This window comes from Lathyrus oleraceus, chromosome 3, assembly GCF_024323335.1.
Source record: "Lathyrus oleraceus cultivar Zhongwan6 chromosome 3, CAAS_Psat_ZW6_1.0, whole genome shotgun sequence".
In the NCBI taxonomy this organism is placed as follows: Eukaryota; Viridiplantae; Streptophyta; class Magnoliopsida; order Fabales; family Fabaceae; genus Lathyrus; species Lathyrus oleraceus.
Window position 1 is genome coordinate 47,845,372 of NC_066581.1, and position 14,213 is coordinate 47,859,584.

Genomic DNA, 14,213 nt, shown 5'->3' on the forward strand with positions numbered 1-14,213 from the left:
AAGGACTTGGACACAATATCTGTCATGTCTGTTTTACTGAATGAGAGTCACAAAGACTATATTGTTGCCTTCTTTTACTGGCAATTTCTGAGCTTTATCTGGAGACACGAGGTTCAAACTAGGATAGAACTAGAATGAAACGGTCAAACAAGACTTCAACTGAAGAGGAATGAACTCATCAGGATTTACAACTGAAACAACCATCTTCCACGAGGCATAGATCTCTGTGGGGAACATGACCAATAAAAGGTATTTTGCTGCTTATGAGGATACTCTATATGGAGAGATTGACTCAACCCACAATATAAACAAGGAAACAAGGTGCATATGAATGCAAGCATGATATGTCATAGATATGCATGAATATTTAGTAATGAATGCATGATGGACAGACAAAACTAGGAATAACTAAAAATGTTAACAGCTGCATAAGGACTTGCTGGAGATTTGCACTGAGACTCGCTAGGGAGTAGTACAAAGACTTGCTGGGGAATTGGTACAAGAGCACCATATCCAGGTTTCTTTAAAAGTCTGTGCTCTGCTGAGGATTCCGTAGAAGAATGAGATGCCTTCTACTTCAAAAATGCAGGAGATTCCCTGTGGTTCTTGAATTTGTGAGGTATATGAGGATTGGACCTTTCTGAGGACTCCGCTGGGGATACAAGGTGTTATCCTCTGGAAATAAGATGATATTGTAAGAGAAGTCCTGCAATTCTTGAATTTGCTGATAATGCAGAAGGGATTATTCTTCTGGAAGACTCCGCTGGGGATAAAGTCCGCTGGGGATAGGTGGTATCTTTCCAGGGAATAAGAATATAGGGGAAATCTATCCTTGATTTTTTTGCTTTAATTATCATGGAGACTTTCTGTATCTGAAGACTCTGCAGGGGATTATGGTGTCTGATATCTGGTTACGAGATCTTTCCTCTAGGAGACTCTGTCGGGGAACAGTGATGTCTGACCTTTGAATATAAATGAGAACTTAGGAGAAATCCTGCAATTCTTGAATTTGCTTAAAATGCATAACACACTCTTCTTTTACTACAAAACATTACTGAGGAGGAGACATATCCTTCTATTGAATGGACAGAGAACAACAGGAGATTCCCTATAGTTTCTGAATATCAACTTTCTTCACTCGCTGAGGGATGGAGACCTCTGTATTACTCCTGCTCAGGGAAATCAAATCTTCCTTCTCATCCTCTGCTGGGGACATTGCTGATCCCGCTTTAATAAATTACTGGGGAATACCTGTAGTAATCCCATAGGCTAAATCTGTAACTTAAAACCTGGATCAAAGTCTTCATGATCAATTAACCGGGGATCTTCATGATCAATTAAACTGGGAGTCTTCATGATCAATTAAACTGGGGAGTCTTCATGATCAATTAACTGGGGAGTCTTCATGCCCCAAGTGAAGGAATAAACTTCTTGAAATATTTCTTGCATGATCTCTTGAGGAAAACTAGGAAGCATAGTTGGGGATATCCAGAATCACAACCTCTGCTGGAGAAATATTACTGCCAAGACACCTGTGGAGATTTTTTCATCATATACATATAAGGATAGTAATATGAACATGTCTAGTTGGAATCACATGATTTCAGAATTACTGGGACCACATGTCTCAATCCTTTTATTGATGTCCACAAATCAAAATAAATAATCTTTATATTTTTCAAAAACTGTTTTAATTCAAAACTTTTGTTTCAAAACATATCTGTCAAAGTAAAAGAACTTTCGTAAATTGAAATGAAAATTAAGAGTGCCAAGAAATATAGAAAGGCTCAAATTGATTTGATAGGATGGTAATCAGCCAACAGCGTGATTCCATAGATCTTTACAAATTGGAAAATGGTAATTTCATGGAAAAAGGGTACGTTGAACCACAATGACATCATTCTCTCTTCCACTTTTGACCTGTATTGCAGCCTTGAGAAAGTTGGAGAACCGTTGAAAATATTCTGATACTTCAATGATCTTATCTCTGTTATGCAGTTACTTGCCTGAAATCCCTAACTTTTGCCTAGATTGCCCTTTCGGGTTTTCAATCTACCGGGATAATATTCTCTTTGTTTTTTTTTATGTCTCTAATTTTTGCTTGGACCGCCCTTTCAGGTTTTCAGTCCACCGAGACGCTCATTTTTGCCTAAGCCGCCCTTTCGGGTTTTCAACTTAGCGAGCTGTTCTTTTCATTTTTTAGGCGAAGTATTTCTTGACTGCATCTGTATTCACGGGACGTGGAAGCTCTTCACCATCCATGTTTGTAAGAATTAAAGCACCGCCTGAGAAGGCTTTCTTGACAACATAGGGTCCTTCATAGTTAGGAGTCCACTTGCCCCTAGAATCATTGTGAAATAGTATCATCTTCTTGAGCACAAGGTCACCCTCTTTGAATTCTCTCGGCTTAACCTTCCTATCAAATGCCTGCTTCATTCTCTTTTGATATAACTGTCCATGGCACAAGGCAGTCATTCTTTTTTCTTCAATCAAATTCAACTGATCGTATCTGCTTTGACACCATTCAGCCTCTGACAACTAGTTTCCATTAGTATCCTCATTGATGGAATTTCAACCTCTATCGGTAACACAGCTTCCATACCGTATACAAGTGAAAATGGGGTTGCCCCAGTTGAAGTACGGACTGATGTTCTATATCCGTGTAGTGCAAAAGGCAGCATTTCATGCCAATCTTTGTAGGTAACAACCATCTTTTGAATGATCTTCTTGATATTCTTATTTGCAGCTTCAACTGCCCCATTCATCTTGGGACGGTAAGGAGAAGAGTTGTGATGCTCGATCCTGAAACTTTCACATAATTCATCCATCATTTTGTTGTTCAGATTGGAGCCATTGTCAGTGATGATCTTGTTTGGAATGCCATATCGGCAAATGAGATTATTTTTGATGAATCTGACCACCACTTGCTTTGTCACCTTTGCATACGAAGCTGCTTCCACCCATTTGGTGAAGTAATCAATTGCCACGAGAATGAAACGGTGTCCGTTGGAAGCTTTGGGTTCAATCATACCGATCATGTCAATGCCCCACATTGAGAATGGCCAAGGAGCAGAAATCACATTCAAAAAGGTTGGTGGTACATGAACCTTATCAGCGTAGATCTGACATTTGTGACACTTCTTTACAAATTTGTAGCAATCTGATTCCATGGTCAACCAGTAGTAACCAGCTCTCAACATCTTTCTTGACATAGAGTGGCCGTTTGCATGAGTACCAAAGGACCCTTCGTGAACTTCTTTCATCAACATTTCTGCTTCCTTTTTGTCAACACATCTGAGTAAGACCATGTCATAATTCCTCTTATAGAGCACATTCTGATTAAGGAAGAAACTGCCTGACAATCTTCTCAAAGTCTTTTTATCTTTTTCTGTTGCTCCAAGAGGATACTCCTGAGTCTGAAGGAAATGCTTGATATCGTGGTACCATGGTTTATCATCAAAACTGGCCTCAGCTGTAAACACATGTGTGGTCTATCAAGTCGCTTGATCACAATTCTGGGTACTTCGTTTGGAAAACCCACTTGATACATTGAAGACAACGTAGCTAGAGCATCCGCCATATGATTCTCATCCCGAGGAATGTGATGCAATTCAACCTTGGTGAAGAAAGTCAACAATCTTCTTGCATAGTCTTTGTATGGGATCAAGCCAGGGTGGCGTGTTTCCCATTCTCCTTTGATCTGATTGATAACTAACGCTGAGTCACCATAAACAGTAAGATTTTTGATGCGGAGGTCAATGGCTTCTTCAAGACCCATGATACAGGCTTCATATTCAGCAATGTTGTTTGTACATTCAAAGCAAATTCTTGCCGTGAAAGGAATATGAGAACCTTCTGGAGTGATAATGACTGCACCTACTCCATGTCCATAAACGTTGGAAGCTCCATCAAATACTAAACCCCATTGAGAATCTGGTTCAGGTCCTTCTTCAGGAAGTGGCTCTTTACAATCTCTGGATTTTAGGAACATGACATCTTCATCAGGAAACTCATCCTCATTATCATCGTGATCTTCAACGGTTGGTGAGCAAGGTACTCAGCCAACACACTGCTCTTGATAGCTTTCTGGGTATGATACTCAATGTCGTATTCTGATAACAGCATCTGCCATCTTGCAATCTTACCAGTGAGTGCAGGCTTCTCAAAAATGTACTTGATTGGATCCATTTTGGATATCAACCAAGTGGTGTGACTTAACATATACTGCCTCAATCTCTTAGCAGCCCAAGCCAATGCACAACATGTCTTCTCGAGTAAGGAGTATCGTGATTCACAGTCAGTAAATTTCTTGCTTAAGTAGTAAATGGCATGCTCTTTCTTTCCAGTTTTGTCTTGTTGACCCAGAATACAGCCCATAGAATTCTCAAGCACTGTCAAATACATAACCAACGGTCTTCCAGCAACAGGTGGTAACAAGATAGGAGGCTCCATGAGGTACTCTTTGATACTGTCAAATGCTTTCTGACAATCCTCTGTCCAAACACAATTCTGACTCTTTCTCAGCAATTTGAAGATAGGTTCACAAGTGGCAGTCATGTGAGAAATAAACCGGGATATGTAATTCAATCGTCCTAGAAAACCTCTCACTTGCCTTTCTGTTTTGGTGCGGGCATCTCTTGGATAGCTTTTACTTTATCTGGATCAACTTCAATGCCTTTTTGGCTGACAATGAAGCCCAAGAGTTTACCTGACCTGACGCCAAATGTGCATTTGTTCGGATTGAGGCGAAGACGGAACTTCCTCAATCGTTGAAACAGCTTCAATAGATCTACTAAGTGACCTTCTTCTGAACGAGACTTCGCGATCATGTCATCCACATAAACCTCAATCTCTTTGTGCATCATGTCGTGAAAGAGCGTTGTCATGGCTCGCTGGTAAGTAGCACCTGCGTTCTTCAACCCAAATGGCATCACTTGATAACAGAATGTTCCCCATGGTGTTATGAATGTAGTTTTTTCCATGTCTTCGGGAGCCATTTTGATCTGGTTATACCCGGAGAATCCGTCCATGAAGGAGAATATGTCAAACTTTGTTGTATTGTCTACCAACATGTCAATGTGAGGCAGGGGGAAATTATCCTTTGGGCTTGCTCTATTTAAGTCACGATAGTCGACACACATTCGTACCTTCCCGTCCTTCTTAGGAATTGGCACAATATTTGCTATCCACTCTGGATACACTGAAGTGGCAAGAAAACCAGCATCTATTTGCTTCAGAACTTCTTCTTTAATTTTGACGGCCATATCTGGATGTGTTCTTCTTAATTTCTGTTTGACCGGTGGACATTCTGGCTTCAAAGGTAGCTTGTGCTCTACGATGTCAGTGTCGAGACCAGGCATATCTTGATAAGACCAAGCAAACACATCTACATACTCTTTCAACAGGCTGATCAATTGCTCCTTGACCTGTGGGGATAACAATGCTCCAATTTTGACTTCTTTCACATTTTCTTCCGAACCCAAGTTGACTGTTTCCAAAGGCTCCTTGTATGGCTGAATAGTGTCTTCTTCATTTTCAAGCTGGCGGGCGACCTCTTCTGGAATCTCATCCCACTCTTCCTCTTCAGCTTCGAATACAGAATGTTCAAAGTTGGGAGAGGGCATGATGTCATTGTGTTCAACGGGTTTAAGTAACCTGTACAAACAATTGTTTTTAGAGGACTGACCATGACATGCAAAAATGTGTTCTTTTTAAGGTTTGTTTTTTTTGTGTTACCATTTTCCGAAAAAGCTGAAAAGATAAAAGGACACAAGTGTATAGGAACACAAAAGATCTTTTTCATGGATAGTACGTTTTTGACAAAAGTGCCCATTTTACAAAATTAATGCTTCGCGCTTTGGGCTAAAGCGGAAGATTTTTGAAAACTGAAAAGCTTAATTACTTTGATATGTGGACACAATATGGGATGTCAACTGCGGTCCAGTTCTTCATAACTACTCCTGGTGTCACAAATCTGGGGCCTTCGTCTTCTGTCTTTCCCTCAAAAGTATCCTCCTCAACTGCTACCATGTTGATAAACCCACCGCTGTGAAAGATATCTTTGAAAGGTCGCACCACTGAAGTCTGCACTTGTTTTCCATCAACAAAGCCTAATCATGCATGGTTAATGTTTTCTGGCAACTCTATCACCTTGCCCCACATTTCTGTAGGACCTGTCTTGACAATCTGCTGGGCGTCTTTGAATGACGCGATTGAACCTTCACTTTTCTTGTAATCATCGATGGTCAGGGCCTGAAATGGAGTTTGAACAGCCGTTTCGTCTGCTTCTATCACACTAAACGATGAAAGGTGGCTAATCAGCATAGCCTGCTCCCCATTAACCGTCACTATTTGCCCATTCTTGAAAATTTTAACTTCTGGTGTAACGTGGATGTAATGGCACCCGCCTCATGAATCCATGGGCGTCCGAGCATATAGCTATAAGCTGGCACTATATCCATAACCTGGAAAGTGATCTGGAATACATGTGGTCCAATACCAATAGGCAAATCAACTTCTCCAATGACTGATTTTCTTGATCCATCGAACGCTTTCACAATAATTCCACTGTGCCGCATTTGCCCCCCTTTGTACTTTAGCTTCACCAAGGTAGACTTGGGCATGACATTCAGAGATGAACCGGTGTCAATTAGGATATTAGACAAAGAATCCCCTTGACAATTGGCTGAGATATGGAGAGCGAAGTTGTGATTCTTTCCTTCTTCTGGCAGTTCTTCATCACAAAAGCCTAAGCCATTGCACGAAGTGATGCTGCCTACAACATTGTTGAACTGCTTTGCTGTTATATCCTGTTCTACAAGGGCTTGATCAAGCACCTTCAGTAGTGCTTCTCTGTGGACAGCTGAATTCAATAATAAGGACAGGATCGAGATTTTTGACGGTGTCTGTAGCAACTGATCTACCACTTTGTAGTCACTGAGCTTGATAATTCTAAGTAGTTCATCTGTTTCTTTATCAAGGGTTGAATTGCTTGTTTGCCCTTCTGCTTCTCTTGTCACTGGTACCACGACTACTGGATCTTTCTCAACATTTCTACTTGGGATAACCGGCGGAGCGAACACGCGGCCACTGCGCGTCATTCGGCTATTTGCTGCGATATTGGTAATTGAGGCTAAGGTTTTAATCTCAACCTCTTTACCGTTCTCAATAATAGTTGCTGCATAGCGGTAGGAGACCGCTTTATCTGAAGTGTAAGGCATTGGGCCCGGAGGGCAAATCACCACTGGCTCCCTCGGATGATAAGCTATCTCTACTTTCTCTGGAATGTTGAAGCAAGGAATGATGACATTCACCTCTTGTTCTTGTGATTCTGGAGAACTCACTTGTCTAGAAATCTGAATCAAACCCTGATCAAGGACGCCTTGCAAATCATCTTGAATCTTTCTACAACCTCTTGAATTGACTGAACATGTACCACAGATCTGGTGGTCATGTTGGAATAGACCATGAGCACATAAAACAGAATGAATTTCAACCAAAGACCGCCGAATCTCCTCTATCTTCGTAACACGTTGTTCATTGAGACAAACTTCTATATTGTTCACTGATGAAGGACCATGACTTGGCATTGGATTGTCCTTCACATTGGGACCCATGTTCTTGAAGGTCAGGATACCTGCTCTTGTCAACTTCTGTACTTCCAACTTTAAAGCAAAACAGTTGTCTAAGTCATGACCTGGAGCATTCTGATGAAAGGGACAAGATACCTCTGGCTTGTACCACCAAGGTAGCACTTCTGGTACAAGAGGCCGTGGTCGTGGTTGCACAAGGTTTTTAGTGATCAAAGCTGGATACAATTCTGCATATGACATTGGAATTGGATCAAAATTGGTTCTTCTTTGCTGCTGTGGTGGACGTTGTTGTAACTGATGTTGATGTTGTTGAGGTTGATGTTGTTGCTGATACTGAGTATTCTGTTGGAAGCGGTTGGTACGCTGCTGAGGGTATTGGACTTGAACTGGAGCGGAAGTGATTACTGGAGTCACGGCTGCTATATGTTGGTGTTGGGAATGGTAAGGATAATTGATCCTTCTTGGATGATTATAGGACACAGCATTAGTTTCTTGTTCCTTCTTTTTCATAAAACCGCCGTACCTCTTTGCCCCGCTTGAAGATGAACTTCCTTCTCTGACTAGACGCCCTTCTCGAACTGCTTCCTCTAAACGGACTCCCATGTTTACCATGTCAGTAAAGTCTGTAGGAGCGCTTGCAATCATCCTCTCGTAATAAAAAGTATCAAGAGTCTTTAAGAACACTTTCGTCATCTCCTTTTCTTCCATAGGTGGAACAACCTGTGCTGCAATTTCGCGCCACCTTTGCGCGTATTCACGGAATGTCTCCTTTTCTCTTTGTTGCATGGACCTCAACTGATCTCGGTCTGGCACATTATCAAGGTTGTATTTGTAATGTTTGATAAAGGCCTCGCCTAAATCGTTGAAAGTCTTGATCTGAGAACTGTCTAATCCCATATGCCAGCGTAAAGCTGCACCGGTAAGGCTGTCTTGAAAACAATGAATGAGCATCCTTTGGTCGTTGGTGTACATTGACATCTTTCGCACGTACATAACCAAATGGGTCTGTGGACAAGAACTTCCTTTGTACTTTTCAAATTCTGGTAGTTTAAATTTTGCTGGCATCCTTACGTCTGGAACCAAACACATATCATTTACATCTCTGCCAAACAGTTCTTTCCCACGAAGAGCTTTTATCTCTTTTTGTAATTCCGCAAACTGATCCTGGAATTCATCCATTCTATCATTGAGACCAGGATCCTCACTTGGGGTAGGGTCGTGATAGACAGGTTCTCCTAGGTGAGGAGTATAGTGAACAACGGGAGGCACATTAGTGAAGACAGGAGCATTTGGTGGAACGAACTCTTGTTGATATCTATCTTGATTAAGATCCCTGGGTATTTCCCAAGGACGGGATGCTGTGATGGTAACAGAAGTGACTGGGACATCGTGGATTTCTGAAGCGATGACTGTAGTGACGGGTGTTGCTGTTGTCTGATTCTGAATTTGAGGTTGATTCTGTGCCGAAGTCTGTCCTGAATTATGAACTTGAGCCCTAGCTTGGGCTTCCTCTACTTGTAGACGGGCGGTTAACATTTGGTTGCGCATCTCTGCTGCCTGTGCTTGCGCCTGGATCTGTGCATCTTGTGCTTCGGCAACCTGAGCTTGTGCTGTTTGAAGTTGAGCAGCTTGGGTTGCTTGGTTTGCTATCAATGTCTCGACCATAGCAGAAAGGCGGTCAACCTGAGCTTTCAATTCTCGGTTCTCGTTATCTGTTATCTCCATTCTTCTTTTGTAGTTGGCTCTTGTGTTGTAATTATGCGTCAGCTTGAAATGGATCTGCTGGCGGGAAGCAACTGTTAGAAGACTGGACCAAGACAGACAACCTGTATGCACGTGATGCATGGATATGCAAAATGAATGATTTTCCAAGGAACTCTAAGTGAAGGAAAAGATAGAATTGCAAACATTTTTTATAACAAAACAAAAAATTTCATTTTAAGCATTTTTATCAAAATATACAAAATTATCAACCCAAAATACAACCAAGAAAACCATTTAAGGACATGTGTCATCAGGACGAGCATAAACAAGTAGGAGTTGTCCTTCAAGTCTCTCAATTCTTTCTTCATAGGCCTTCTGCATAAAAGCTTTCTCCTTCACCAAACTGTCTACAAGACCTTTCCATGCACCTGAGGACTGTGGAATCTGGGAGTAATCTGTTGTGCCTGAGGAAAATAAATCCTCTTGCACCCTTGGACGTTTACCTGCACGATCTTCTCCACTCTGCTCCTTTAACTGTCTCTGAAGTTCTTCATTTTCCATTTCGAGCACCTGGGCCTTATCCTTCCAAGCGTCTCTCTCTTTCTTGACCCTCTCCAAGGTGGCTTGGAGTTCTTCTTTGTCATCTAGCGGAAGGTAGGGGGTCTTCAACGGAGCGGGTTTGATAGGATCATGATGTGGGTATGGCATTTTCAACTGTATAGCTCTGGCTCTGATCCACTGGAGGTACGGCTCATAGGAGGTACAATATTTCTTACCCAATTCAAGTCTCCCTTTGCGACAAACACGATGCCAAGCTCTTACTACTCTCTCTTTCATGGTAGGGTCCTCCTCGTTATCCCTCAAGAAAATACCTTCTAAAAGAATGTTAGGAGGCTTGTCCTTCATAGGGTAACCGAGTTGTCTCCTAGCAAGTACTGGATTATAAGAAATGATTCCCTTTGTGCCCATGAGGGGCACATTGGGGAACTCCCCGCAACTATCAATGATCTTCACATCGTCTAAAACTCTACTATACCATGCAATATCTGACTGGGTAAGAGACATAATCCTCTGTGACCACTGAAGTCCTGACTTGCGATCCCAAAAAGTAGCTGACTTAGGAAGATGAGAGACAAACCATTTGTAGAGTAACGGTATACAGCAGACTATGGTTCCTCCTCCTTTCAAAGTACGGTAATGGATGGAATGATAGGTGTCTCCGAGCAAAGTTGGAACAGGATTACCACTTAGGAAGATGCGTATAGCATATGAATCCACAAAACCTTCAATATTAGGAAATAGTAACAAACCGTAGATCAACAAGGCGAACAGATGCTCCACAATAATATCACAACCTTGACTGGCAAAATAAGAAACCTTCCCCATTAAGAACTTGGCAGTGAAACCTGGAAGTCCTCCTTTGGTGGTGAAGTTATTCTTGAATTCTGACTTCTTCATGTACAACACTTTTGCAAGAGAACTGTGCTCGGGTAACTTTTCTGAACCAGAGAAAGGTATTGTATCAGCAACTGGGATGTGAAGCAACTGGGCATACTCTTCCAATGTAGGCATGAGTTGATAGTCTGGGAATGTGAAACAGTGATAGACTGGATCATAGAACTGTACTAATGTCTGCAATAACCCTTCTTCCATCCTAAGTGTCAATAAAGATATAAGTTCCCCATATCTGTCTCTGAAACCAATAGGATCTGCGATCGAAGAAACCAGTTTCTTTAGTTCATCTATCTTTGGATTGATGAGATTGTACTTTTTCACACTTCTCCGTCCAAAATCCATGTTTCCTGCAATATTTGCAATCCTCACTTTAAGTTCCTTGGAAAAAGGTTGAAATGATGGGAATGAATGCATGTCATGCATGAATGCAACAAACACAAACATGGTCAAACAATACAAGGCTCAAAGTTCATCACCAGCATGGAGTTTAGGACAAAGCCCCAAGATAAGCTCTAAGGTTCACCTGCCAAACGGGTTCTAAAAGTTCCCAAGGTTATGGATCCTTCTTCGGATAATACCGGGTTAAGCAACTGCTGGCTTTCCAATATTATTCTCAAAAGAATCTCGCTTGAGTGTGATATCGCGTATCAACCAAACCAGACTTTTGGTCCGAAGTGGTCACCGCATCACATCCTAAGTAAGGCCAAGATGGGGTAAAGGTAAACTAAGGTCCTTGGCTTCACGGGCCCGTCGAAAGCAACAATGCCTCACAAATGACTTGTTTAGCACTATCACCCTCAAAGAGGCCTCCACCAAGCGGACAAAGGCTCAAGTCAACTCGGTAAGGATTGTCTCCTATCAAGTCAACCTGAATTATCATCCATCCTATCTCAAATGTGCCCCAAATCCGGGTATAGGATTTATCACAAGTATCCCCCAAAACCCAAAATAACAAACATTACAAACAATACAATTTAGCAAATATTCACAAAGCAAACATATAAACAAGCAAAGATAGGCTAAACCCTCAAATAAGTTTAAGCAATATCTCCCCAGCAGAGTCGCCATTCTGTCGCGGCGGGATTTTTCACGAGATTAAGTATTGATTGAACTTAACCCGTTTGAAAAATATTTTAAATGCAAGAGTCGCCACCGTCTTTTATTTTATCCAAAAAGAGGAAGGGAAAAATAACGATAAATCCCTTTAGAGTTACGGGTTCGGGGGTTGGTTATGCAAAGGGAAGGTATTAGCACCCTCTACATCTGCGGTACTCCACAGGAACCTTTTTGCTTATGTTTATGTGAATGCTTTGCTTTTTTCGCTTTGATCGTTTGATTGGGGAGATGAGAAAAGAACTTGATTTTATTGCTTTTTGGACTCGATAAAGTCGTAGACTTCATGCCTACGTATCTCCAAGGCGCAATGGAGAAATCAGAATCCACGTAGTTCTCCCAAAAGAACTAGGGGAAAGTTTGTTTTGTTGATTTTAGATTGGCGTGTCTTGCCATCTCTTGCTCGACCTAGGCGGGAGGCTTCGAGACTGACACATCCTTTTGAAAATGTTTTTAAACTGAAAAGCCAAAGCTGGCAAAAGATTTGAATGAGCCTAAACCCTGAAACAATAAATAAATGGGCTCATTATAAGGAAGCCCAAGAGTAAGCTTGTGAGTGTGTGAAAAGGGTTTCTTAAACGGCGACCGTTGGAATCGCATCGGGTTTCTCTTTTTTGGATTTTTCGATTTTTTAACATAAAACGTGAACAATACGATTAAACACACAATACAGAACATAAAAAAATGTGAGAAAGTAAATTATTACAACACAGTTAGCTATGAATAGTTAGTATTACGAATAGTTAGTGGAGTTAATCGAGCTGAAACTTGTGTGAAGAGGATGAACTTCTGATCGTCCAAATGATCGACCAAAAGCTGGAAACCGTCACCGACGCAGTGCTGGCTGCCTTCGTGAGTACCTGACTTCAACGTCGCTTTTGATCGGTGAAACGACGCCGGAATGAAATGAACCTTGGATATTTGTGACCTGGACTCAACGAACTTCAAAGATATGAAATCGGTTTTGTGTTTCGGTGAATAATCGGGACGATTTTGGGTTACCGAAAATGAAGAACAAGTGAAATACGGTAATGCTTTTGGAAAAATATTTCTTTTCAATTCTCTGTTTCTCTCACCACACGTTTTTTCCTTACTGATCCACCTCCCTTCTTTCTTTCTTTTCTTACTAACAACATCTATATATATATATTTAGATTACTTAAACAATAAGAAACCTAAAAAATATCTAACATAAATTAATAATATATATTTAGATTACTTAAACAATAAGAAACCTAAAAAATATCTAACATAAATTAATAATATATTTAGATTACTTAAACAATAAGAAACCTAAAAAATATCTAACATAAATTAATATTATATTTAGATTACTTAAACAATAAGAAACCTAAAAAATATCTAACATAAATTAATAATATATATTTAGATTACTTAAACAATAAGAAACCTAAAAAAATATCTAACATAAATTAATAATATAATTTATATATTATATAATAATAATAATAATAAACTAATATAATATTAATCCTAATTAAATAAACTAATTAACAACTAAACACAATTAATATTAAGCACAAATATATTAAACGGCACACGATTAAAATACGATAAAATCGAGCGACACGAACGCGATAAAAACGATGACAATTTGCACAGCAAAACAGACAAATTGATAAAACCAATAAACCAGTAAAATCAACAACACGACTCAAACAGACTCGATTAAATCACACGGCACAACACGTAATTAAATAAACAACCCTAGGCAATAATAAAATCAACACGACATCACGAAAACACTGACAAACACAATCACAAATAATCGGACAATACGAAAACTCTAATATATTCGAAATACAGTAAAAATACCGACAAACAAACAATTAAATAGATAAAAACGCACAAAACCTAATCGAAGCGATGCCATGCACAAAAGAGATAAGCGAGATAAATACGAGGCAACGATATCGGCCAGGTTTTTCTAAAACAACGAAATACAACACGGTAAGCAACGAAAACACACAAAACCTAATCAAACCAGTTGTCACGCGAAGTTTAAGAAGTTGAGATGAATACGAGACAACGAGATTAATCAAGATGTGGTCAACAAAGCCAAAGTCAAATTTTGGGGTGCGACACTCCCCAGCAGTCTATCTTTGATATGTTTACCTTAATCGGTAACGGATATTCTTCCTTCGATCTTCTGCCCAGTGACTGGTAGTTGTAAATCCTATTTCTTCATTTTCCCCAGTAGGTTATTCTTACCCAGTAACCGGTATTGGATATTCCTTATTTTTCTCAGCGATTCATCCTTGATATGTTTACCTTAACCGGTAACAGATGTACCTCTGCCCGAGTGTATTATCTTCTTACCCAGTAACA

At 40.4% G+C, this 14,213-nt stretch overlaps 1 protein-coding gene across 1 annotated transcript; it reads right to left on the reverse strand.

The window, feature by feature from the left end:
* Nucleotides 1-6,347: 6,347 nt before the first annotated feature.
* On the reverse strand, nt 6,348-9,257 carry LOC127129581 (uncharacterized). Its single transcript, XM_051058736.1, has one exon. It carries the CDS (start codon nt 9,255-9,257, stop codon nt 6,348-6,350), a length of 2,910 nt encoding a protein of 969 aa, XP_050914693.1.
* Between the last annotated feature and the right edge of the window lie 4,956 nt (nt 9,258-14,213).

Bases quoted from the DNA above. Each gene is read 5' to 3' on its own strand.
- LOC127129581 (XM_051058736.1), bottom strand. From the start codon at position 9,257: ATGGTCGAGACATTGATAGCAAACCAAGCAACCCAAGCTGCTCAACTT.